At 37.6% G+C, this 26,932-nt stretch overlaps 4 protein-coding genes across 5 annotated transcripts; 3 read left to right on the top strand and 1 right to left on the bottom strand.

Moving 5' to 3' along the window:
* Positions 1-959: 959 nt before the first annotated feature.
* On the bottom strand, positions 960-2,525 carry LOC125192762 (F-box/LRR-repeat protein 3-like). Of its 2 annotated transcripts, XM_048090404.1 has the most exons (2): positions 1,825-2,525; positions 960-1,578 (listed from the first exon to the last, which is right to left on the bottom strand). In XM_048090404.1, the coding sequence occupies exons 1-2, from the start codon at positions 2,496-2,498 to the stop codon at positions 1,089-1,091; spliced, it is 1,164 nt and encodes a 387-aa protein (XP_047946361.1). In that variant the 5' UTR covers positions 2,499-2,525; the 3' UTR covers positions 960-1,088. The 2 variants fall into 2 exon arrangements, with proteins under 2 accessions (XP_047946361.1, XP_047946360.1); XM_048090403.1 differs by having other exon boundaries at positions 960-2,525.
* Positions 2,526-4,205: 1,680 nt separating this feature from the next.
* Positions 4,206-5,357, top strand: LOC125194858 (glycine, alanine and asparagine-rich protein-like). The gene is made up of 2 exons (XM_048093075.1): positions 4,206-4,726; positions 4,808-5,357. Exons 1-2 carry the CDS (start codon positions 4,206-4,208, stop codon positions 5,355-5,357), a joined length of 1,071 nt encoding a protein of 356 aa, XP_047949032.1.
* A 4,660-nt stretch (positions 5,358-10,017) lies between these two features.
* Positions 10,018-17,083, top strand: LOC125193949 (nuclear pore complex protein GP210). The gene is made up of 3 exons (XM_048091906.1): positions 10,018-10,236; positions 10,316-10,581; positions 11,611-17,083. The coding sequence occupies exons 1-3, from the start codon at positions 10,085-10,087 to the stop codon at positions 16,983-16,985; spliced, it is 5,793 nt and encodes a 1,930-aa protein (XP_047947863.1). The 5' UTR covers positions 10,018-10,084; the 3' UTR covers positions 16,986-17,083.
* A 5,273-nt stretch (positions 17,084-22,356) lies between these two features.
* Positions 22,357-25,671, top strand: LOC125196215 (serine/threonine-protein kinase D6PK-like). The gene is made up of 3 exons (XM_048094637.1): positions 22,357-22,724; positions 23,285-24,389; positions 24,648-25,671. The coding sequence occupies exons 2-3, from the start codon at positions 23,290-23,292 to the stop codon at positions 25,534-25,536; spliced, it is 1,989 nt and encodes a 662-aa protein (XP_047950594.1). The 5' UTR covers positions 22,357-22,724; positions 23,285-23,289; the 3' UTR covers positions 25,537-25,671.
* The last annotated feature ends 1,261 nt before the right edge of the window (positions 25,672-26,932 follow it).

The following is a 26,932-nucleotide window of genomic DNA, read 5'->3' as shown; positions in this document are numbered from 1 at the left end:
TATTCCACCGACGCTTCTAAAAATTGGTGAATGTTGTGTATATAAAAGAGAATACATGTGTCTAGAATAACTCTCTAAATATATATGTAGCATCTTTCTATTCATAATATTTTTGGGCCCAGAGATAATGAAAACTTTGTATATTTTATAGTTTTAAGAAGAGTGTGTATATTTGTTGATGTCCGACTGTGAATGGGCTTAAAAACCGCGTAGGCCCATATTACACTGGGCCCGTTATCGCTATTATGATAAAAAAAAAAATTAATTCTTCTTATCAAATAACTTATCACCTTCTTAATACTCCATATGGTATGCTTTTCAAAAATAATTTATATTTTCACTACACTATTATGACTAATATAATAGTAAAAATGTAACAAAAAAAAGTACCTAATGAGAGTAGAAATAAGTGAGGATTGGGTTATGTAGTGAAGAACGCAAAACTAAACACCGATGGAAAATCCAACAACTATTTAAATTCGTGAAAATGACAAAAACGATTTTAAATAGATTTTGGGGTAATTAGTTTGGCATAGGGGTGCTTAAACGGTTCCCTGGTTCTCGGTTAACTGGAACCGGCCGGTTAATTGAGGAACCGGGAACCGGAAAATCGGTTCCGGTTTCGGTACCAGTTCCAACTTTTTATATAAAATTGGTACCGATTAGAACCGGAACCGACCAGTTCCTAATCGGGAACCGAATTACAATTTAATTTTAACACGCAACCACTTTTAAGTCTCTCCAATTAAATATTCAACTCTTTTTCTCTCTCCATTTAATACTTACACCCACTCTTCCTTTATCCAATTAATCAAATTACCTAACAACTCCTAAAATCATGTGTTAACTACGAAATGTGTCATCTTAGCCGCAACGGAAGGAGTAGTATATCTAGTAGCTGGATTCCATGGTTAGGACAAACACAACCTACAACATTGACAAAAAAAAAATAGAGGCGATGGCAACGTAGGAGTATGTTATTTCCACAAATTCTTTTATTCCCTTCAACACAACAAAACACACTGACACACTGAACCAAAAGGCAATCAAATTGAGAACTGCCTCAAAACCTCAACAACCAAACCAAATCAACACACAACCTCCACAAACCTATCCGCCACCCGTGCCATTGCAGCCTCCGAGAGCTTGTTCCGCTCCACCTCCACTCGCCTCAAGCCCAGGGAGTTGAGCAAGATGATCTCAACTCCCTGCACTCGAATCCCACAGCAACAGGCTACATCGACAACCTGCAGCCGCTTACACCTCCTAACCATCGCATCCGCAACCGCATCACTCAGCCTACTACAACCCCTCAACCTCAGCTCAACCAAACCATCACAAGAGGCAAGCATTGACACAACCTCCTTATCAACCAACATGCCATTGTAAGACAAGTCCAACCTCTTCAACCCATTGAAATCTTGCCCTAACGTCGTTAGCAAGCCGCGCTCTTTCACTACAACGTCACAGTTGATCAACGAGAGCTCCTCGAGGGCCCCATTCAATGCCCTCCCCACTGCCCTCAACCCCTCCCCAGTCACAAAACAACAACTTTGCAGCTTCAAACTCATCAAGCCCCTAAAATGAAAATTCTCAGATATTGCAAGCATGTGAGAGTTATCAAGATCAAGAGGCAGCCTCAAATCAAGACTCCTCAAACTACACTTTCCCTGTTTCAAAAAGTGAAGCAAACCCTCTCTGCTCCCTCCATCATAGATCAATAGAGAATTCAAATTGACACAATTCTCAGATAAACTAAACAGCACAAGATTAGCTACACTTCTACATGATCTCAACTCCAGTTCTTGAAGATCACTAGCTAACCTCAAGAAATCAGAAAAGGATGAGAAATCTCCTAAACCCTCGCAGCAATTGAGCTCCAATTTTGTAACATTCTTGCAATTTCTCCAAAGATAGGCAACCCCATAATCCCTCTGTGAAATCCCAGATAAGCTAAGGCTCTCCAAACGCAATTCAACATCAAAGATTGAATCTTTCACGCTTCCGAGCTCGGAATCATCGATTTCCGGTAAAGGGTTTTTCACAGAGAGGGAAAGGCGTGTCAAAGAGCTGAAACAAGGCAGCCAATTGAGAGAAAAAGGCCTCAAAACAGCAACAGAGAGAGAAGAGAGATGAAGGAATGATTTTGAGAGATTAGAGAGAGATAGAGAAGATACAGGCGGGCCAAAGAGGCGGAGGTGACGGAGATTCGGGCAGGAAGCGGCGACGGAGAGGAGGAGAGGGTGGTCTCCGGCGCCGCCGTCTGCGGCGGCGGAGGCAGAGAGGGAGGATAGAAAGGGGTGGTGATAAAGAAAGGAGGAGAAAGAAGTGATAGTGGTGGGGTTGTAGGGAGGGGGGAAGTTGAGGGAAAGGGAGGTCGTTGAGGAGCGGAGGAGGCGGCGCCATCGCCGCGACACGAGAGCGACGGCTGCGGCGGAGGAAGGCGGAAGACGGCGGAAGATTTCCTGGAGAAGCTCGTCGCAAAAAAGTATGTCCATTTTTCTGTTTTTTTCGTTGAAAGTAAAGCTAATGCAAATCTGAATTTATACAATTCCCACTCGTTTATTTTTTTATTTATTTGTGGGCATGGTTGTTTTAATTGTTTAATTGTTTTTTCTGGTTTTGGTTGTTTGAGAATGAAAGGGTGAAAATCAATTCTTTTTTTGTCTAGAATCTGGTTTTGAATGTGAAATCCTTTTTAATATTTGAGATGCTCAGTTAAATTAGTAGTGGACGATTTGGATACTCGAATCTATTTGCACGGTAGTATATTTTTCTCTTCCAATTCAATTTTGTAGATTTTCGGTCTAGTTTTGTAATTATTAAATGGCGTAAATTTTTAATAGTTTAATACTATTTGGATTGAAAAAAAGTACACCGTAAGTTTATTATTTGGATTGATAAACTAACGTTCAGTGCATAATTTGTATAGTTTCAAGTTTCAACATAATGAATATCAAGTTAAGCATAGTCATGATATTAAAATAGTACTAATATACTAATAGAATATCGATTACATACAAAAATTATGGAACGGCTAGATCTCTTCCACCATCACACCAAAGTTCGAAATAATGGGTTAATAAAGGAGTCGGTTTTGATAATACTTATTTGCTTCTACTAATTGAGCTTTGTATAATTGTATTATACTCTATAAATTGTTTTATATACAATAGTCTGTATATTATACATGCAAGATAAGTCACATTTAAAAAAGGAGGTATAACAAAATTCACGTTTAGATGTTAGTGCTACTTATATTATGTAAGTGTACATCTATGTAAAGTTGATGCTTCTCTTTTTGGGAGTTTTGTGTGGATATAATTTTTTGTGTGCTTCAAAACAATATAATTTGAGGAAGTGGGAAAAAGACATGATTTTGATTTCCAGCCGTTCATTTAAAAAGGGTAAATAAAATAATATATCGAGGGTAAATTTGTGGATCTCACAATTAAGAGCATAACAAAAATTAAATATTTAGGAAAAAAAAATAGTTTATGCAAATTGTCTTCCGCTAATTTGCTACTAGAAGTCTATTTTTGCCGAGCGCCGAATTGGGGGTGATGTCACACACTCAAAATTAGTTTGGGTCACTTAGAGTGTCCACTATAGTAGAGCCGCGGCTCGTGGCTCGGGCGTGGTCCGGCCGCGGCTCCTATAGTGCATGGGATGAGCGGCCGTGGCGGGGGAGGGCGCCAAGATTGTGGCCCCGCCGCGGCGCTCCTATTGCAGCGGCCACGGGCCACGGCTCCCCTATTTTCTGAATTTTTTTTTTTAATTTTCGAAAATAATTCTATATATACCTAAAATTCAACTCTTATTTTTACTCTACTCTCACACACAATTTACCCTATTCCCTTCAATTTTAATTTTCGTGAAATGCAAGGCGGAGACGATAATTCCCCCGGCTATGGAGATTCGGGACACGGAAGTTTTCCACCTCCCCAACACTGGAGATCGAGTCCCCCCCTACTCCCTCCCAGATGTGGAGTCCGTCATCGCCGGCGCCGTGGCAACAAACACCCCAAATCCGGGGTCAGTCCCCGGCTTATCAGCAGAGATATGTGGGGCGTACCCAACCGGGGACGGGCGACTACCGACCCAACATGGCCGCGATAAACTTCCCGTCTCAATTCCAATCCTCCACATTCTAGAGCAGTCAATCTCCGCTTGATGAATCTGATAGATTCACATGGGAACAATTGATGGGGTCGCCTGATACCCCGACGCCCGGTCATGTAGAAACGGGGAGAGGAGGTGGTGGAAGAAGCGGCGACGGCGGGGGGCGAAGTGGCGGCGGCACCGGCGGTCGAAGGGGCGGCGGCGGGCGAGGCGAAGGGTCAGCGCAAGGCGGTCGCGGAGGAGGCGATGGCGGCGGCGGGCAGGAAGGCGGCCGCGGTGGTGGCGGAGAAGGCGATGGCGATGGTAGTCGACGGGGGTTTCTGTACACGGACAATGAGTCCGTTGCTATTGCTAGGTCATGGGACGTAGTGACGACAGATGCCATAGTTGGCACGGATCAGACCGACTTATGCTTCTGGCGGAAAGTCCTGGTGGTGTACAATCAATTCAAACCGCCGGGGAGCGTCGACCGTACACCCGATCAGATCCGGAAGAAGTTCGGCAGGATCACTATAGCTCTCCGGAAGTTCATTGGTATATACGAGAACCAATTGCGCACTGCTGAGAGTGGCCGCAGTGAAGCCGACGTAAAATCCTTGTCGATGTAGTTGTTCAATGTGCAAGAGGGCAAGAAGTTTACCTACTGGGCAAAATTCCTCGTTCTGTGGGACTCCCCAAAATTCAGAGCCATCTGCGAGAACGCGTCTGATTCTGGGCCGAGGCGTCCAAGACGGAGCAGGGCCGGCAACTATAGCAGTAGTAGCGGCGGTTCAAGGACCTTCGACCTCAACGACGAGGTTATGGAGGAGCCCCCCTCGTCACTATCCCGGCGTCCACGGCCCCTGGGTCAACAGTCCGCAATCCGAGCCGCTAGATCTGGCTCCGCCGCTGCTTCCCAACACTCTGCTGCGGGCCCGTCTGCATCCGCCCCTGGATCGGCCCGAGCGACGTTGAAAAACACCCTGGAGGTGCAGATGATAAAGGAACTCAAGGACACTCTGGTCTTGTATGAGAAGTCGACCGACCCGCCTACCAAGAGGATGTACTACGACCTTATAGTGAGGCTGAGGACGTTGTTGGGGTGGGGGGACACGGCGACGGCGGCGACGGGACCTCAGAGCGGTGGTGGTGGTGGTGACGGTGATGGCTTGGCGGTGACGATGCAACGGGTGAAGAAGAAGTGGCGGATTCCGATTATGACATCGAGTAGTCGGCGATGGCGGTGTTTTTTTTAGTTTTTTTGAGTGTTTTAAAACAATTTTCGTTGTATAATTTTACCCCGTTCTATAATACAACGAAGATTTGGTTTTCGATTTAGTTTTCATTAAATTATGCATTTTATTTAATTATTATAGTCTAACAATTTTTATTGTAGTAAAATTAAAATATAAACAAATGGAAAAAATAAATGATTGTATGGCTTGGGCATGTTCTATAGTAGAAAACATGGGCGTTGGTGGCCTGGCCACGATTTTGTGGCCTGGCCACACTTTTTAGCTTGGCCCGGCCAACTATAATGGACACTCTTAAGCGCCAGCCCATCACCACATATATACGTCTTTATATTTTTTTAATCCTAATTACTAGTAATTAATGTTTTCTTATAAAATAAAGTGATCTACAAAATTGGCCTCTGCGTATGACAAGTCGAACGCTAGAAGTACCCATGTTTAAAAAAAATGCATTGTAAGCCTCTACGTATGGGTATAATATCATTTCAGACCCCTTTTCACTATTTTGAGACTTTTATACCCTTTTCCCCTCACTTTTAACATAAATGAAATACCAAGGATGTTTTAGTCTTTCTCATTTTTATTACTATGTATTTTTTATTTTTTATTAAAATATTGTTTTCATTTAATCCATAAATATTATAAATTTAATTAGATTGATAAATTAAAATACTTATCAATAGTTATCATAAGAATGATTTATGTTTTTATTTTAGTTAAACTAAATAGAAGATGGATTGTCAAAATATTAGGATTTATGTTTAAATTTTAGTTAAACATCTTCTATTTAATTTTAATATTAACCTAATTGAGAAATTAGGATTTATTTTAGTTTAACCAAAATATTTTACTTCTTTTCAATAGTTATTATAAGAATGATTTATGTTTTTAATTTAGTTTAAAATAAAATAAAAACATAAATCATTCTTATAATAACTATTTATAAGTATTTTAATTTATCAATCTAATTAAATTTACAATATTTATGGATTAAATGAAAATAATATTTTAATATAAAATAAATATGGTACATAGTAATAAAAATGAGAAAGACTAAAACATCCTTGGTATTTCATTTAGGTTAAAAGTGAGAGGAAAAGGGTATAAAAGACTCAAAATAGTGAAAAGGGTCTCAAATGATATTATACTCATACGTAGAGGCTTACAATGTATTTTTTTAAATATGAGTACCTCTAGCGTTCGACTTATTATACGTAGAAGCCAATTTTGTAGTTCACTCTGTAAAATAATATAGGTCATGGTTACTATTCTTACTCATCAAAAGTACATGTACATAACAAATTAAATCAACGTCGACGAATCATATTCGTCGCTAAAAATTTATTTGAAGCCCAACCGTTTGGATGAGTCCCTTAAACTTGACCATAGTCAAACAAGGGCCCATGCCCAACAGAATTAATATGAGAAAAGATGATTATGAATTTAATATGAGAAAAGATGCTAGGTTACTAACAGAATCTAATATAACAAATGACAAGTTATAGTTGAAAATATGTTAGGTTACTAACAAACTCTACTATACAAAATGACCGGCTTTAGTTTAATGATACATACCGAGACTATGATCATGATAAAGTCGATGTCTTAAACATGGTAATTGAGAGAGGTATAGAAACATTGGATAGGCATTTTGATGTAAAGTGTGGAGAGTATGTTTTCTTATATATTTTGACATGCTCATCTCCCTAGTATTTTTAGCGATATTTGAGTCTCGTTGAGTATACCGATAAATGAGTATCAGAACAATGCTACAACTAGGAACTCTACACTATTAAATGTTTTAGGAACTCTATTGTAATCAACGTTGGCGGCCATTTATGATTCCTTTTTCCAACATGATGAAATTTAACAAGAAGTATGATAGTGCTAACAAGAAGTATGATTTAAAATAACCATTCAATATTTTTAAATAATACTACAAATGCATATTAATTTATCGATTGTAATACAATAATTTAAATAATACTACAAAAATTTAAATAATTCATTTTTAGATAACACTACAAAGATTTAATAATATCACAAAGATTTTTACAATTTTACCCTTCAAGGGCTAAAGGTAAATAGTAAAAATCGGGACTGAATTTAGAATATATGAACCTTTTCGATTAAAAATGTGATTTTGTAAAATGTTGGGTACTAAAAAAAATGCAAACCCCATTTTCTGAGTACTAATTTTGTAGTTCACTCAATTCTAAATTTTCCGTAGTAACATATTCAAGATTTTAAATTTAAAAGTTTAAACTAAGTATTACTCTTAGTATATTTTTATATTAGGATTAATGCATATTAATTGTGATATTTTAAGAGTCTACAAAAGAAACTGTTAAGTAATAATTTAAACCTAAATACAAAGAATTAATATAATGCTGCATGTAAAACAGCAAAATTTTAAAAAGTAATGGGGTATTCCGTATTTGTATTAATTTTAAAATAGTAGAAAGATTAATATAATTCGCCCATAAATTTTAAAAGGTAATTGGCATAATTGTATTCTTGAAAACTTTTTCAATAGAAGAAATGGAAGAAGAGCTTATAGATCACGCAAAATTTTTGTTTGTACGAGTATTATTTACAATACCTCAATGAGTACCACGACGTAAGACAATTTTTTATTTTTATTTTTAATTTCAAAATCTATATAAGTATCACATTTTCTTCACATAATATTTTGAATTCCAAAATCATTATAAATTTCATTTGAATGGATTTCATCGACCACGAGCAAGCATCGTCCAATGCAATATCACCTAGTCCAGGGACGGGGTCCACCAACAGTCACATCAATTCGTTGCACTGATGATTATAATATCAGTGAGAAGGACACCATGACCAGTCGTGGAAAGGGCAAGGGCAATGGCAAGAAGACTCATGTCACCAGGTCTTGAAAGTATAGCCCCGAGGAAACGTTGATTTTAATGAAGGTCTTCATCGATGTCTCCAAGGACCCTGTCATTGGCAACTTCCAGAAATATCGAGGGTTCTCGATTGGATCATTGAAAAGTACAATGCTCAACGGCTCAATGGCACGACCGAGCATGTGTACGAAATGCTTAGGAAGCACTAGCGTCGAGTTTAGAAGGACATGCAGAAGTGGAGCTGTCTCTATGTGCCCAATAGATGTGCCCAACCAGTTGAACATCTTCACTAAGGTGAATGATGTCTTGTGGATTCGAGTGTTCTTCTCCTGTTTTTAGGACTGACATCTTTAACTATTTAATATTATTTTTATTATATTATACAATTATAATTATAATAATTTTATTTATACTAGTATTAATTAATACTAACAACTTAAAATAATTTTTATATAATTTTAATTTATGAATCATATTCAAAATAATAGGGGTAACAAATAATTCTATTTATAGTAAATAATCGAATATTGTTATTATTAATTAGTACTCCTAGGCGGCGTTCGGTTTCCTAGATAAAGTAATACCAAGATATAATTTAGGATTGAGTTTTGAGTTTTGAGATTAATTATCTCTTGATTATCCATCTAAGATTGCGTTGTGGGATTAAATCTCATAAACCAAATACACTACTTATTTAATTTCGGTATACAATCTTGCAAACCGAACACTCCCTAATATATTATTAAGAGAATCTTGATGTAATTATAGGAATTATGAATTATAATAATTATTATAATATTAGTTTATTGTAAGTTACTATTAATTAATAAAATCTTAAAAAAAATTTAAATTATGAATTACAGTACTTAATTAAAATAATTAAAATAAGTAACTATAATTGTAATAATAATATTTATTATTATACAGTAGTAGACTAGTGTTAATATTATTATTATGTCATTATCAATTGATAATTTATCAAAAAAATCTTAATGCAATTAATAAAATCATGAATAACAAAAAAAGAATAATATTGATTATTATTATTTTCTTGCGCTAATTTATTAAGCAAATCTTAATATAATTTTGAAATTATCTAGTATTAACTTGTTATATTATCCACTAAAAAAATCTTACTACAATTATTACATTAATTAGTGAATTCAATTTATTTGATTAATATAAGTCCAAAATCATTATCATTTTTCTTGATATTTTCAAACACATACTGAAAAACAGCCGAGAGTTGGATAAGGAAAAGTTGTAGGTGATCCCTACTGCATAAGAAATAATGTATCAACAATCATATTTCTTGGAATCTTATTCACAATAATACAAAAATACCATTATTTTTCTGACAATTGATATTATCCTTGGATTGTTATTTTAACTTTCGGCAATTTATTCATAAAAAATATACAATTAGTATCTTATTTATTTAATATTAATTATCTATATAACTTAATCATTTTGTATTATTGACAAATTCTTTTTCTACCTTATACCTCTCTTTATATTTTAATATTGCAATAAAAATACCGATATTAATATTGGTAGCCTAATGAGTAAGTAAAGAGCAAATTTCTTTATTCATAAAACTGAGGCATAAAGTTATTTTTTTCACAAATAATATACTAGTATAAACAAAAATCAGCTGCTTTAGCATTTGCACTTTTAAAAAGTACTCGTAATATAAAATTACACCCAATCATCGATCGCCTCGTGGCCAAGTCTCTACTCAAAAACCCTAAATTGGTGGTCTAACCAAATTTCCAACTCAAAATAAAAAAAATTTCAATGTTGACTGCTTCTTCTTCATTGAGCTCAAATTTCACCTGAGAAAACAGAGAAATGCTTCCGCTTCTCCTCCTCTTCCTTCTTCACCATGCGACGTCGTTTCCGACCCCCGGTCCCCACATCACCGACGTCAACATACTCCTCCCGCCCAAAATGACCTACCCCGTCGAGTACAGGCTTCAGGCCAGCGACGGCTGCTTCAAATGGTACGCCGTGCTTCGTTTGTTGTACCTTTCTATTTCATCTGAAGTGCTTGATTTTTTAACTACTCACTTTTTTTTGTAGGTCGTGGGATCATCACGACATACTATCGGTGTTGCCGGAGTTCAATGCGAGCAGCCGCTGCTCGACTAGTGCTCGGTTGCGGTCGATTGCGCCCTACGGCGGCCGCAAGGAGACTGCGGTTTACGCCACTGACTTGAACACCGGAATGGTGATTAGGTGCAAGGTTTATGTGGATTCAATATCTAAGATTAAGATTTTCCATAACTCTGTCAAGCTTGATCTGGATGGACTCGCTACTCTACGTGTTCGAGCATTTGACTCTGAAGGTTTTTCTCTCTATTTTTTTTATTATTTTATTATTTTATGTTGCTAGAGTATTTATTAATTTTGCTTCCGTTCGAATTTATCTGGTGCTCGTAAACTTAAGAATATTGTAGCTACTGTCCACATTTGCACTAGATGCTTCGTTTAGGGATCCATTATCTGTATGAGTAGAATAGCGATACCTATAAATATAACTTTCTAGTTCATTCAGCAAAGAATGATTGTCGCCGATTATAAAAATATGAGTTGCTATATCAAAAAGGATAGAACACTTATCTCCATTTCTATCCCAAACTGGAAAAGAATGTAAAGTCTACTTGTGGTCTTGCTGACAAGCTTGACATAGAAATGCAGAACAAAGGAACTTAGCAGCAATACGGTATAGTATTGCTTGCTGTTAAGCAGTATTCAGCAATTACAAATTACAATGGGTTATAAGGCTATGATAGAAACATAACTATTATATGTTGGGACTGGGAGCCAGAGGCATAACTGTAAATATCTCGTTGAATTTGTTACAGTTAAATGTGAGTGGACTCTTCGCATACTGTTTATCTGACTTGTGTACATATATCTGGTTCTTAAACTGATAAAAGTAAATAGTAGTACATAGATTTGAAGATTTAGAAGAGTCTTGTTGTATGCTTCTTATAAACCATGAAAGAAAGCCATATGGCTTAGCCTTACTGATAATCCTTGCATGGATTTGTCACATGAGATTAACTGAATTTCGTTTTGTTTATATAAGCTAGCTATAAGATATAGTTGGGTCTGCACTTTTTTGGCTTGTGGTTTCCTGGAGCCTTCTTTTTATGTGTATTTTCTCTACTGTTCTCAGATAGTGTAAGCAGCTTAAAATTAGATGATTTGTGTTATCTCATGAGATTTTCATGTGAAAAGAAACTTTAATTCTGTGACTAGTATTATGTTCTTCATGGAGGTGATTGTTTTGTATTTTCTACTTATTTGTATTCTCATCTTTTTCGTTCTTTCACCCAATTATTCTCCCTTGTGCTGTTATTGTGATGTAGACAATGTCTTTTCCTCCCTGGTGGGCCTGCAATTCATGTGGCAGTTGATGCCTGAAACCCACGAAATGCCGCATAGCCTTGTCCATGTTCCTTTGAAGGAGTCTCCATTGAGTGATTGCAGTGGTTTTTGTGGTGACTTGGACATTCAAATAAACCTTGAAGAAAGTGGTGTTTTTTCAGACTTTTATGTAGTCAAGGGCACTGAAATTGGCCATGAGATTGTTTCTGTTAATCTGCTGGAATCATCAGTGGGGCACTTGGGGGATGAAATTGTAATAACTGTTGCAGAAGCAATGTCTCTAGATCCTCCATCACCCGTACATGTCCTTATTGGTGCTGTTGTTCGATATACTCTTAAAGTCATCCGTAGCAATATTCCCCATGTTGTAAGTTTACCATCTCCGTTCCATCAATGGTCTGTTCTGAACTCTTCAGTGGCTCAAGTGGATAGAGCCGTGGGTACAGTTCATGCATTGAACTTGGGGGTTACAGCAGTTGCTGTTGAAGATACCAGGGTTGTAGGACACATGCAAATATCATCTCTACATGTTGTCATACCTGATAATATGTTGTTATTCATGTCACCTCTTTCTTCTTCTGGTGATCGTATTGAGGATATTGAGCCCATTCCCTCCGTGTCTCGCTGGTATGTAGTGGCTGGACGTCTATATATAATTCTTGTTAAGGTCTTCTCTCCAGGACCTGGAGCACATGAAATTTATATAACAGAAAGTGATGAAATAAAGTTGCACAGTAACCAAGATGAATTCTGGAATATTCTCCCACTTTCAGAAGGTGCTACTGCTATGAGCAATTATAGAATGTTGGATGCAAAATCATATGGTCTGGGAAAGCTTACTGCAACTTTGGCTTATCACACTGGTCATGATGTAAAGAAAGAAGTTCTTAAGGTTTTTCAAGAAGTCATGGTATGCGAACAAATAAAATTTATTAATGAAGGAGGCAGTGGTGATGTGGAAAAAATTCTCCTCCCATGGGTCACTGGTGTCTATCAGGAACTGGAGCTTAAAGCAAGTGGAGGTTGCTCAATGTCCTCCAGTGACTATAAGTGGTTTTCTTCAGACATGTCTATTGCTTCTGTATCTGTCTCTGGGATCGTTCAGGCAAAAAAGCCTGGGAAGGCAACTATTAGAGCAGTGTCCATCTTTGATTCATTGAATTACGATGAGGTGGTTATTGAAGTTTCCGTTCCCCATTCGATGGTTTTGCTGCCTAACTTTCCAACGGAAGCACCTGTTGGCTCACATGTTCAAGCGTCCGTTACATTGAAAGCATCAACTGGTGCATATTTCCATGCATGTGATGCTTTCCGGTCCTTCATCAGATGGAAAACGGAGAGCGACTCATTCATAATTGTCAATACAAGTACGGAAGTATTTATTCCAGGCATAAAAGAAGCTGCTGAACGACACTCCATTCCATATGGTCTTCCGTGTTCATGGACAAACATATATGCTGCAAGTTCTGGTCGAACTTTGGTGCGTGCAACATTGATCAGGGATCATCAACTAGCAGAACATGCTGGTAGGGAATCTGTTGTCTTGAAAGCATCCTCGCCTATTGCTGCATTTTTACCACTTATTATTCACCAGGCAAGTGACGGGAACCAGTTTGGTGGTTATTGGTTCAATTGGGTTCATGCTGAATCTCAAAATCAGCTGGGCAGTTTGGATTATCTGTATCTTGTGCCTGGCACTCACTTGGATGTAATGCTTCACGGGGGACCGGAAAGATGGGGCAAGGATGTTGAGTACGTTGAGAATGTTGCAGTGATGGCTGAACAGGATGGTCTTGTGAAAGATAAGATTTCAGTCCATCAAATACCAACCAGCTATGGGAATCCATACAGAATAGGGTGTGATAGCTTGGGAACCTTCAGACTTGTTTTCAGACGTGGAAACTTAATGGGAGAAGACCATCATTTACCTGTTGTATCTGAAGTGCAATTGTTGCTTATATGCAGCTTTCCATCATCAATTGTAATAATAGCTGATGAAGCTATGAACACGCCTCTAGCTATACAGTCTGCAGCTCGGGCTGAACGGTTGCCGAGCAGAATGCGCACCACCCCAATTAAAGTAGCCAATGGACGTAAAATACGAGCATCAGCTGTTGGTCTTAGTGATTCGGGAAAAGCTTTTGCAAATTCATCTTCTATCTTTTTGAGTTGGGAATTAGCTGAGTGCGAAGGACTGGCTCTCTGGGATGAGACTGAAAGTTCAACATTATATTCCAGCTGGGAAAGGTTTTTGATCTTGCAGAATACATCTGGACTCTGTACTGTGCGTTCCACTGCTGTTAGCTTTCACTCTTTGGGCCGTAATGATTTAGCTGCTAAGTTTGAAACTTCTATCGATACTCTTACAGATGCAATCCAGCTGCAACTCGTTTCGTCTCTTGGAGTCACTCCAGAATTCAGCTTGTTGTTTTTCAATCCTGAAGCTAGGTTGAATATCTCTATAACTGGAGGGAGCTGTTTTCTGGACACATTGGTAAACGATACTCATATTGTCGAAGTAATACAACAGATCCCTGATTATGATTGTTCACAACTAACACTGGCTCCTAAAAGCCTAGGCTCTGCACTTGTAACTGTTCAGGATGTTGGGCTAGTTCCTCCTCTTTCTGCATCTTCGACTGTCCAAGTTGCAGACATGGACTGGATCAAGATTTCAACCGGAGAACAAATAAGCATTGAGAAGGGAAGTTTGCAGTCTATTAACTTTTTGGTTGGGGTCAGTGATGGGCGTACTTTTGACCCTTCTCAGTACATTTACATGAAAATTAGTGTCCACATTGAAGAAGATATAGTTGATGTTATGGAGAATAATGACACTCCAATAGTTGGTAATAGATACTTATGTGGTGGGCCAACTTTCACGTTGCAAGGCACGCATCTTGGAGTGACAACAATATATCTTAGTGCTTTCCAACACTCTGGACATGAAATTGTTAGCCAGCTGTTTAAGGTGGAAGTATATGCACCACCAATGGTACATCCCCGTGACATATTTCTTGTACCAGGTGCTTCTTATGTGCTTACAGTCAGGGGAGGCCCTAAAATTGGTTCACATGTTCGGTATTCCAGTTTGGATGATCAAACTGCTCAAGTTCACAAGTTCTCAGGGCAACTATCGGCAATTTCACCAGGGAACAGTACTCTTGTTGCCACAATTTATGGTGTTGGTGATATCATGCTTTGTCGAGCATATGGCATAGTTAAAGTTGGAATTCCTTCATCAGCCATTTTAAATGTCCAGAGTGAACAACTTGCTGTTAACTGCAAGATGCCAATATATCCTTCGCTGTCGGAGGGGAATTTGTTTTCCTTCTATGAACTCTGTAACAATTTCAAGTGGGCTGTGGGAGACAAAGATGTGTTGGATTTTCAAGGGGCAGAGCATGCGCATGGTCGAGGCAACAGAAGTCTGAAAACATCCTTAAATGAGCTTGACCTCAACTTTGTACAAGTTCTTCACGGAATATCAGCTGGCAAGACGAAAGTTGCAGTTTCGTTCTCATGCAATTTCAAGAATTCCAATTCGTTGTCAAAACCAATGTTCTACACTGCATCTGTGTCAGTATCGGTGGTCCCTGATCTTCCACTTGCTCTTGGATCACCAATAACCTGGATCCTTCCTTCTTACTATACCTCTTCTGATCTCTTACCGTTAACTTCACATGCCTACGGTAAAGGGGGTTCTTTGAGTGATAAAGGCATTGCTTATTCCTTGTTAGGACCGGAAAAGGGGAAAATTGATGAGTTACGTGACAATGATTTATATATTGATGGTGCTAAAATCATAACTAAGGACTCGGACAGTGTTGCATGCATACTAGCAAAAGACAAGACAAGTGGAAGAACTGACGTTGCATCTTGTGTAAGGGTGGCGGAGTTGGATCAAATCAGAATGGCGGATGAGTTTCACGTTCACATGGTTGCTTTAGATGCTGATCTTGCCCTTCCCATCAGGTATCATGACGTTCTTGGAAATCCTTTCCACGAGGCACATAACATCACTCTGTTTGAAGTGGAAACTAACTATCCTCACATTGTATCAATTGGCAAATATGGTCATGGGACTATCAATTTTCATGCCAAAAGTGAAGGTGTAGCTCTTGTTCAAGTGTCTTTCGTCAATAATCCTCGGAAAGCAGTATATGCTGTCATCTCTGTTGGTCCTCAGCTGTATCCACAGAATCCCGTCATTCACCAGGGAGCTAGTCTCAACTTCGACATAAAAGGTTTAGGTGATTCAGCATCAGGGCAGTGGTTCAGTTCCAATGAGAGCGTTGTGTGTATTGAAAGGCTATCTGGAAAAGCTGAAGCCACTGGAGAAGGTACAGCCCTAGTTCACTTTGAGGGTACAAGTTCGAGTTTCAAGCTTCATACAACGGTCACGGTGTTGAAAGGGAACATCGTCTCTGTTGATGCTCCTAACGAGGTTATCACAAATGTGCCAATTCCAGTAGAAGGATATGCTTTCTCAGTAAAGTTCAATGATGAAGTTTCTGGGAGAAAGATGCTAAGCTCGTTTGATTGTGCTGTTAATCCACCTAAAATCGGGTTTGCCAGGCCATGGAAGGATCCTTACACTGGCAGCATGCACTGCCTTTTCTTCCCTCACTCTCCTCAACATTTAGCTCGTTCAGCAGTCAACACAGGAGGAGATTCGCCACACCAGGTGCTTGTTTCTATTCGAGCTTCGCTGACGGATGATCATCAAATTTCTGGCTCTGCATCTGCTCTCTTCGTTGGAGGATTTGTCCTTGAAACCGATGGGAAGAACTCACTGTATATGAACCTGACTCCAGACTCCAACAAGCGTGTCATAACCCTAACCGGAAACACCAACGTCGAGCTCAGTTGGCTCGACAGGAACAACCTGATCGTTAGACCCATCCACGGGGGCAATCCTGCTGTAGCAAAGTATGAGATCAGCGCCCGTGGGCCCTCCAGAATCCAAGACCATCTCGTTTTCTCACTGCCATCAACTGGCCAGAGAGTTGAAGTCAGTGTTAGCTACGATCCCCGTGACAGAGAAACAGCCACGAAACCAGCAAACCTCACCTTCTGGGCTGCTATATCTGCTCTCCTCTTTCTACTGATATTCACAGTGACCTTTGGCATATGGTACCTTGACAGACCCGATAGATCGCCGCCACGAGTTGCCTTCGGCAGCCCGGGCATTGCAGCACCTGCCACCCCCAAGCGCAGCAGTCCGGCCGTGGTCAGTGAGCATTCGCCTCGGACACCGCAGCCGTTCATCGACTATGTTAGGAGCACCATAGATGAAACTCCTTATTACAGGCAAGACTTTAGGAGGAGGGTTAATCCTCAACACACCTTCTAGATTGGTTTTTGAATTGGATGCAAGAACAAATTGTTTTTTGAGGTGTGTTTGTAGACTTTCGTGTAATATTATTATATTAGTGTAGTTTTTCGAGTTCTTGTTGCTAGGAGTAAATATTCTTTCATTTCATTTTTTTTCCAATCTAGCTTTCAGAATTAAGCTAAGATCGAGCCATAAGTGCATTTACAACGCGGATGCCCCGTCACGTTACAGGGGAACGGAACTGGGGGGGTGGGGGGATGCATTTCCCCTGGCTTCGTTGTGATTTTAATTTTTTTTATTTATGAATCACACGACAATGAAGTTTTATTAGTGAAAGATGAGACTAGATAGAAACTTATCACAAAGGAGATTAATTTTTAGTATGATAGAACCAAAATGAAAAAATGACTCTTTTTTGTTGTGGACGAAGTGCTTATTGAATTTGTATTTGGAAAGTTTAATTCTACAATATGTTAATTTTTTTTATACGTATGTGTGTTGATGAGAAACTTTTGTCCTAAGTTATGGTCGTATGTAAATTTTGGAATTTATTTTATGATACACATTGGTGTGTTGGTTTCGACAACATCACTGTTATAGCAAACAGTATTATATTTGGTCACTGAAGGGAAAAAAATTGATTTATACCGTAAATGATGGAAAAGAAAGACGATTTCTGAAGAGAGAACTTTCTCATCCATCTATAATAAATTTAATACTAGACAAAAGGGACACAATCTTATATTATTCTGTCATTTTTTCAACCAAGTTTGTAATTAAGCATAATAATATGTTTGGCTGAGTTTATAACTTTCTCAAAACAACTTATAAATTTAAACATTTAGAATATCATAAGTTCTAGGAGAGTGTTTGGGTGAGCTTATAAACTTCTCAAAACAACTTATAGCTATTAATAAACTTAATCATAAGTTCTTTAGAGATGTTTGGACTATAGTTTATAAGGAGTAGTAAATATGACCAAAATATTGATGAGACAGAGCCAGCTCCTTGAAGAAGATATATGTAATGATGGGGCTAATTTGAGAATATAGAGGTCATTATGCATGGACTAAGGATTATTTTAATAAAAAGGAAATAAAGTAAAAGAAAAAAGAGAGGAAATGATACCTGTCTGCACTCTGATTATGATTATTTTTAAACATGCTATGTTGATGGGTGACATTAGTGGTCCCATTTAAAACTTAATTGTCTCTTCATTATTCCACATGGATGATTTACTTAACTTAACTATTGCTATTGATAAAGGCGCCGTAACATCTATTATTCATTTACACCTATTTATCCTATTGATTAATGAATGGTATGAATATTAGGCTCTTTCTATTTAGACTTCATTAGTATATTTCATCAAAAATATATTCTTCGGTCTAAAACACCGCATGCAGAGCGTCGATTCATAAGTAGTCTCTGTGTATATTTTTATTCGTGTCCCTTCTAATCTTAGATTTTCCTAATTAATTTCGTATGGATCATTTGGGATTGGGAACAAGATTTTATGAATGAAAGTAAATAATTTGGTGAGGTGAATAGAAAACATGGGTCATGGCTCAAAATTTAAGCTGTTTTGTTTTGTCTGTACATTTTTCCGGTTGGTCCGTATGTGGCAAGCGCCAGGATCTGATGATAATTAATGCTCTACAATATGGAAAATTAAAAATTAAATTTAATAGATTAAATGGAAGAGAATAAAGTATAAGAGATAAGAGAGAAATTAAATTTAAATAGATTAAATTGAAGAGAATAAAGTATAAGAGATAAGAGAGAATAATTATGAGAGATGAGAGAAAATAAATTAAGTTAAATGAAATAAAATAAAATAAAATAAAATATGAGAGAAAATAAAAAAGTAGTCTCTTCATTGACGATACTTTTTTTTAGTCTGTCTCATAAGAGTATGTACTTTCTAATTTTGAAAATTCTTTTTTCTCTATTTAAATGAAACTCATTCTCAACTAACAATATTTTACTACTTACTCCCTCCCATGATTAAATGTCCTATATTTGACTGGCATGAGTTTTAAGAAATTGTTTTGACTTTATAAACAAAGTGGGTAGAAAAAGTTAGTGAAATGCGAGACCTACTTTTATATAGGGATGTCAATCGGGCCAGCCCATCGGGTTTCTATTCGGGTTGCGGGTCAATCGGGTGCGGGCTAATCGGGCTGTGATTTTTTCGGGTTATAAAAGTTCAACCCTAACCCTAAAAGCTCGGGTTTCGGGCTAGCCCAGCGGGCTAATCGGGTTGCTAACGATAAAATTAACATGCGCTCAATCTAATAAATAATAGTGAAAATTAGTTATATTTATAAAATGTAAAATATTTAATTATGATAAATTTGAGATATATGCTTAAACTCAAACATAAACATGACCAAATACTAATATTTGATATTTATGTAAAATAAAACATAAAATCAAGAATTTTAAAGCATGTTTTAGAAATTTAAAAGTATATTTTTTAATAAATTTGAAGTTTCTAATTTATATATCTATTATTATGTTAATAAAATTATTTTTTTAGTAATCTATATTATAAAATAACCAAATGAATTGTCGAATTAGAGTCAAACAAATAGAACGATAGAAATCTTATCGGGTTTTCGGGCCAGCCCATCGGATTTTCGGGCCTGGCCCTAACGGGTTGCGGGTTAATCGGGTGCGGGCTAATCGGGCTGTAATTTTATCGGGCTAGAAATTTTCAGCCCTAACCCTGTAAATTTGGCGGGCTATTCGGGCCGACCCACGGGTTGCGGGCTACATTGACATCCCTACTTTTATATATTGGTTTTATAATAAAACGTGAGGTCCACTTACCAAATATAATAAAAGTGAAATGAGACATTTATTGGCGGACGAACGAAAAAGGAAAAAATGAGACATTTAATGGTGTACATATAGAGTAAATTTTTTTTTACCTATTTCTTACTTTATTTAACAATGGTGCATTAAAACTCGTGTCCAACCAAAAGTGTGAGACATAAGAGAATATGAGAGAAAATAAAATATACTAGTAAGAGATAAGAGAAAACAAAGTATGCGATATAAGAGATAAAAAAAGAATAACTCAATTTACATGGGACAATCTGAAATAAAATATGACTCAATTAAATTCGGACTTAGGGAGATATGACACGGGGTGCGTTAGGGTGACACCAATCTTAAAGTGACAATTTAAAAACCGAGAGTGTTCATTGGCAAATCTTAAATGGTGAGATAACTGGCCAAATGATTTAAGGCGACTCCGTATTTAAAGATAGAGGTTGATCTTCTAACCTTTTTCTTAAGAATGGATGAAGGATTAGAAAACATCTACCAGTAGTAGTACCAATATATGACAAAAAAAGAACTTGCCGAATTGTGTCGACAAAAACAATTATTATCGAATCCTTGACAATATTTTTTTTAAATGTAATAATTTGATGATTGACCTTTGTGTTAATCCTAACGTAGCTGTATGATTAGGTTAATTTTATGAGAATAATTAAAAATTATTAGGACTTAGGAATTACGATTATCGTGCGTGAATAGATATAATTATTGTCAGCGGCCCACATGGCTTGGTCCTCATTCACGTGCATGCATGTGCCTCTTCCTTAATTTCGCTATACGTAAATTAATGTGCATTTACTTAAATCACAATAATTGATAAAGCTATGCTCTTTTCTGTTACTAATAACATAAAGATAATTATAGTATTACATATAAATAGGACAAAAAATACGTGGGTTTATGAGTATCCAATGTCAATTATTTGTCTTGTATTTATATGGGTTTAATTAAATCTGGAGTAGCTCCACCAGTTTTATGCATGTATACAAATAAATTAGAAGTGATTATAGTATTATTTGTAAATGGACAATAAATACGTAGCAATAGCATGCACAATATTTGCCTACATTAATAAAGTGTTCAGTGTTTTCACTATGCACACGAATATATATTTAATATTTATATATTTGAATTAGTATACAACAAGTTGATGGGTAGAAGATGCAATATCATCCAGCGATTAATGAAAATATTGAATTAATTGTATTATGTCTATACATTAAATAATGAATCGATGTAGAATTTGCCGTTGGTTGTTTTCATCTATATATGAGTTATGACCACACATTTCTATCCAACGTAAAACAGAACAAAAAAAAGGATTGACTTTCTCCTATAAAAAAACTTGCTAAATTTAGAGGGTGAGTGTTGAAAATTTATAGTCCGATAAAATTACAATCTGATTTTTGCCCGCAATTTGAGTAGGGGTGACCGGGTGGATATGACCTATGTGCAACTATCGTCTATTCTTTCATCTAATTTGACATTTCATTAATGATTTTTATAATAGAAACAATAAAATAACTATAAAAAAATTATCCTTCCATTTATATTTAATGGTACTATGGAATTTGATCGAATGCAAACTCTAAATATTCTACAAACTCCAAACTGTGATCTGGACCGTTAGAACAACAGATGATAAAATAATAGCAACGAAAAATGTCAACACAATGTCAACGGCTGATGTTGTGTTGAAATTGTGTTGACATTTTATTAACATTGTGTTGACATCAAAATCTTAAAATTTTCTACTATGTTGACATTGTGTTGATACTCTGCCAAAAAGTTTGGAGTTTATATAATACATGAGTTTGCATTTTATCACCACCCTTGGTACTATTATATGTTAAATTTTTACTTAATATAATAATAAATAATAGATTAAAAAAATCAAACTAATTGAAACTTAATATAATGCTTTAAAATTTCATGAAATATGCATGTTTTATTTTATTCATATAAATCTTGAATTGGTATTTAATATTGTATTTATACATATATTTCAAAATTATCACAATAAATGTTTTAAATTCTACAAAATATGATTGTCATCATTATAGTATATTGAATTGATCTAATATTAAATTTTATTGGTGACCGCCTGATTAACCAGTAAGGCTGGCCTAGAACTCGAATGTAGAGTAAAAAAATTCTAATCTAAAGAATCACAACTCGATTAATCCGTGAATCAAATAGATTTGACTCAAAACACGCTAGATTGATCAAAATAAGATCCCTACATTTTACATATCAGAGAAAAATACGCATTAATATTTAATAGAGTACAATTAGTACAACAATTGAAAAAGTCCTCCCTATTATTATAAAACTAAAATAAAATAAAATAAAATAAAAGTAAAATACAGAAAACTTGAAAAACCTTCCTAGAATCTATCGCAGTGTGCAGTAAAAGTTTCCCAATAAAATCATTTAAATTAACAATAAAACACAGAGAGAGCATTAACTCTCTTCATGAAAATCAAGTGCACATATTGAACAGTTCACAGACAACGAGAAGAGCGTTACAAAATTTACAAAAACAAGAAAAGCTGAAACCAGAGAGATTTCATTTTTAAAATTCGCCTCTCTTCTTTTCCTATTCCCTTTTAATCATTGCTTGTGAACTGAGCTTCAGTTCTTCTCTTTCTCCCTTTCCTTCCCATTTCTCCATTAAACGACACAATGGGAATAAATTTCACTGGGTTTTATCGTTATTGATTGCCACAATCTTGAAATCCTTTCTTTTTTTACTAATCTATTTTTCCCATTTCTTGTTCCGATCGGATCTGAAAGGGACTTGCGCAACAACATTTTCCGGAGAAAGAAAGGAAAATTTTTAAATAATAAAGCTGCACAAAGCTCATTTACTTTTCTTTCTCAAGGGTGATGAAGGATTGTGATTAGGTAAATTCAAGAACTCCACTCTCTTTTCGTGTTATTTGATTTTTGTTTATGTTTATGAAATTAAAAAAAGGAATCTTGGCCAAATGGGACTCGAGAATTGAATCTGTTAATGATCAGTGTGAATTCTATCTTCTGTTTTGGGAATTCTTGTTTTTTTTCGGTTAATGGGATTCATTTTCTAGACACATTGTTATTTCTGAGGGGATTTCTTGTAGTTTAGTCAAATTTGAGTGGAAAAAGTTATTTCTTGTAGTTTAGTCATATACATTCTGAATGCATCAAGTTTTCGTGAATTAGTATGTTGGGATTTCTTAGTTTAGCTTAAGTCCTACTTGTATACTAGTAGAATTGTAATCTGAAAAGGGAATTTGGTTGGTTGATTTCTGTGGGGATTTGGTGAATAATGTTATATAGTAGTGTAGAAGAGCTGTTGTTGATAGAAATGTATCTGAAAATTGATCTTGGTTGAGTGATTTTTGTGTTCAACTTTTCATGAATTAGCATGTTGAGGTTGTGCTAATTTGGGCTGAATCCATCTTCATTTGGTGGCTGTCTTGCAGTGTCGATGCCTCACGACGCTAGGGGATCCCTTATCCAAGGAGTGGATTCAATAGACATGAGCTGCGCTAGCAAGGTGGAATACAAGTCTTCTTCTGCACCTCCATCAAGCCGCCCGCCCCACCATCCTTCTACGAAGCACTACAGGCACGGTGGAGGCTCATCCGGATCTCATGCAGTTCCCAAGGACTCAGTGCCTAAGGATCATATAATGAAGACAATCTATGCCCCGTCTGGCTCTATGGTCGTCTCAAAACGCTCCTACAAAACTGCTCATCTAGTCATGCGAAAAGACGGGGATATTGGTGGAATGGACGAAGGAACAGAGAAAGAGAAGGGGGAACCGGGTAGTGCACGGAAACAGCCAGTAAGCAATGGTAAGATCGAGCAACGGGCTGAAGATGACAAGATTTCTGATTCTAATGGAGAGGAGCCGGTTAAGGTTGACTCATTGCCTGCTAAAGAGCCTAAAGTAGGAAGTGGGTTTTGTCCGAGCCCTCAAGGCAGTTTCTACTCCACGACGCAGTATGCAGAAGCTAAAGAGAGCTTCACTAACACTGAAGTGAGTGAGTGTGGGAAGTCTGAGAGTGGTGAAGTCAGCAACTCAGGTGACTTTGTTGTTGAGAGTAGGAAGACTAGCATATATAGAGGGAGCACAGGCAGTGATGTCAGTGACGAGAGCAGCTCCAGTAGCTTCAGCAGCACTATGTACAAGCCGCACAAAGCTAATGACACAAGGTGGGAAGCGATTCTAGCTGTCAGGTCTTGTAACAGTGGGGCGTTGGAGTTGAAGAATTTCAGGATTTTCAAGAGATTGGGATGTGGGGATATCGGCAGTGTCCATCTCGCTGAGCTGATAGGGACGAGGACTTTGTTCGCCATGAAAGTGATGGACAAGGAAGCCCTAGCTAGCCGGAAAAAGATCCTCAGAGCTCAGACGGAGAGAGAGATTCTTCAGTCTCTCGATCACCCCTTTCTTCCCACTTTGTACACTCACTTTGAGACGGAGAAGTTCTCGTTCCTGGTGATGGAGTTCTGCCCCGGGGGAGATTTGCACGCGCTTAGACAGAAGCAGCCCGGGAAGTTCTTCCCCGAGCACGCTGCAAGGTAGAATTCAATGAATTCCCAATTTCACTTAGTTTTCTTGCTGAATCAAATCTGTCGGGAGGAAAGTATTGATAAACATACCTTTTTGAACCTAGATTGATCTAATAGAACACTTTGTTCATGCTATGCATCCTAGTTTTTTTAGAAGATTTTAAGAGTTTATTTGTGAATTTCTTGAAATCTCAATTGGTTTCTTGAAATTTCTTCAATGGAGTCTTTCTGCATCATTTTACTTCATTTTATGCTCAACTTTTGCAGGTTTTATTTGGCTGAAGTTCTCCTTGCTCTCGAATACCTGCACATGCTTGGGATCATCTACAGAGATCTCAAACCCGAGAACGTGCTCGTGAGAGACGACGGCCACATAATGCTCTCCGATTTCGACCTCTCCTTGAGGTGTGCAGTGAGCCCAACGCTGGTCCAGTCCTCGAACACCAATGCAGAGTCCAAGAACTCGGGCTACTGCGTCCAGCCCACCTGCATGGAGCCCTCGTGCGCGATCCAGCCCGCCTGCATCCAACCTACATGTTTTGGGCCGCGTTTTGGCAAATCTAAGAAAGACAAGAAGTCTAAACCCAAACAAGAGGTATTCAACCAGGTAACCCCCCTCCCAGAGCTGATAGCCGAGCCCACAAGTGCTCGCTCCATGTCATTTGTGGGCACACACGAGTATCTAGCACCGGAGATCATCAAGGGAGAAGGCCACGGCAGTGCAGTGGATTGGTGGACCTTCGGGATCTTCCTCTACGAGCTCTTGTTTGGGCGGACGCCCTTCAAAGGGGCAGGGAACCGGGCCACGTTGTTCAATGTCGTGGGGCAGCCACTGAGGTTCCCGGATTCGCCCACAGTCAGCTTTGCTGCGAGGGATCTCATCCGTGGCCTGCTCGTGAAGGAGCCACAGCATCGCCTCGCTTATAGGAGGGGAGCAACCGAGATCAAGCAGCATCCCTTCTTCCAGAGTGTGAATTGGGCTCTAATTCGTTGCGCTAGCCCGCCTGATGTGCCACCCCCATTCGTGATGAGCGAGGTGGCTGCGGTTCCAGCTCCAGCTGCTGCACCTTCGCCCTCGCCGGCCGAGGCGGCTGGGAAGGGGCAAGGTGTGGATGTGAAGCCTTCGGGTAATTACTATGAGATAGATTTTTTTTAGCTGAAATCTTGTTTTTCTTTTCTTTACTTTTATGCATTGAGATGATTTCTGCTATCATCTTTGTACTCAAATTTTAATTTTAGGGATATTGTTTCATTGCAAGGAAGAATATATAAAGGCTGTTGTTCCTTCAAATTTAACTGGTGTCAAAATTTTGTTTTTACTTTTGAAAGACTTGGAAAATGTAGGAGAGTTCGAGGTTTATTTGTTCAAGATTTAGTAATCTCTTATTAATTGTTTCTTGTAGTGGAAAATCAGAATATCATTTGCAATTATCACGTGTGACTCACATTTTCCTTTTTACTGTAACTAAAGAAAAAAAACGAATTTCGGACTTTTGAAGAATTTTGCTATATTAGATTTCAAATCAGTATAACGTGTTCAGAAAGAAATTTATTTGTGCAAAGTAATCATGTTTATTTGTCATTGGCTTATTCGTGTAAACTCTACGCCACGGAATCTATTTGATTGAAATTTACTAATGTACATAACTTAATTTTGATTGCGAAAAATTTCAAACGTAAAGTCTGTTGAATATGACAGCATTTTAAATCGTTAGTGGTATATATCTACAAATACATATTAACATTCTTAATTACAATAAAAATATCTTTAGTCATTTTTTATGGTGCTATTTATGTACACAAGATGGAACTCTAATACGGAGTACTTAAAGGTTAAAACACCTTACATGACCTAAATTTAAATAAGCAAATACCACTACTTAATTTGCTAAAAGTTAAAACACATTACATGACCTAAATTTAGTGTATAATAACTTATCTAATCCTTGATGTCCCAACCTTATCATGTTGCTTTGTATCCATCCATAAGCAGCAATAGCAATGTGTTCTCGGGTGCGGCTCGTGCCACCGACACTCAGCTACAGGAGTTGCCCCTACGCACAAGACCATCGCCTTGTAACGTGTTGGTTTCTGGATTTACAAGATATAAATCGGGCGTAATACAACCCAAAAGAAGGAATACAAATGGAAAACTGAAACGAAATTACAACTGGAAAATCGAAACAAATAAACCGTGAAAAGTTGTTACAATCTTAGTCCACTACAATTATTAAATGTAATAATCCTTCTTATTATATATACTTGATTAATAATGTTGTAACTTCCAATGTGGGATAATTAACTCTCTTAATTAATCTCATAGCTTTTCTCATAGCTCATTTAAGTAGTTTGCAATTTTGCACAACTTTAATCCATTATTTCTCACTCATCGGGAATCGGATTTGAGAAAATGAATATACCACGGTCATCTACTCCGAACGTAGATCGACTTTATATCATTTAATTTCACAAAATTAGATATCTCGTTGAAATTATAATTGGTCAAAGTCCATTGACCGGACATAGATTCCAACGTAATGCTCCTTGCTACT

Source organism: Salvia hispanica, chromosome 6 (assembly GCF_023119035.1).
Source record: "Salvia hispanica cultivar TCC Black 2014 chromosome 6, UniMelb_Shisp_WGS_1.0, whole genome shotgun sequence".
NCBI classification, from domain to species: domain Eukaryota; kingdom Viridiplantae; phylum Streptophyta; class Magnoliopsida; order Lamiales; family Lamiaceae; genus Salvia; species Salvia hispanica.
This window is presented reverse-complemented; position numbering and strand designations above follow the sequence as displayed.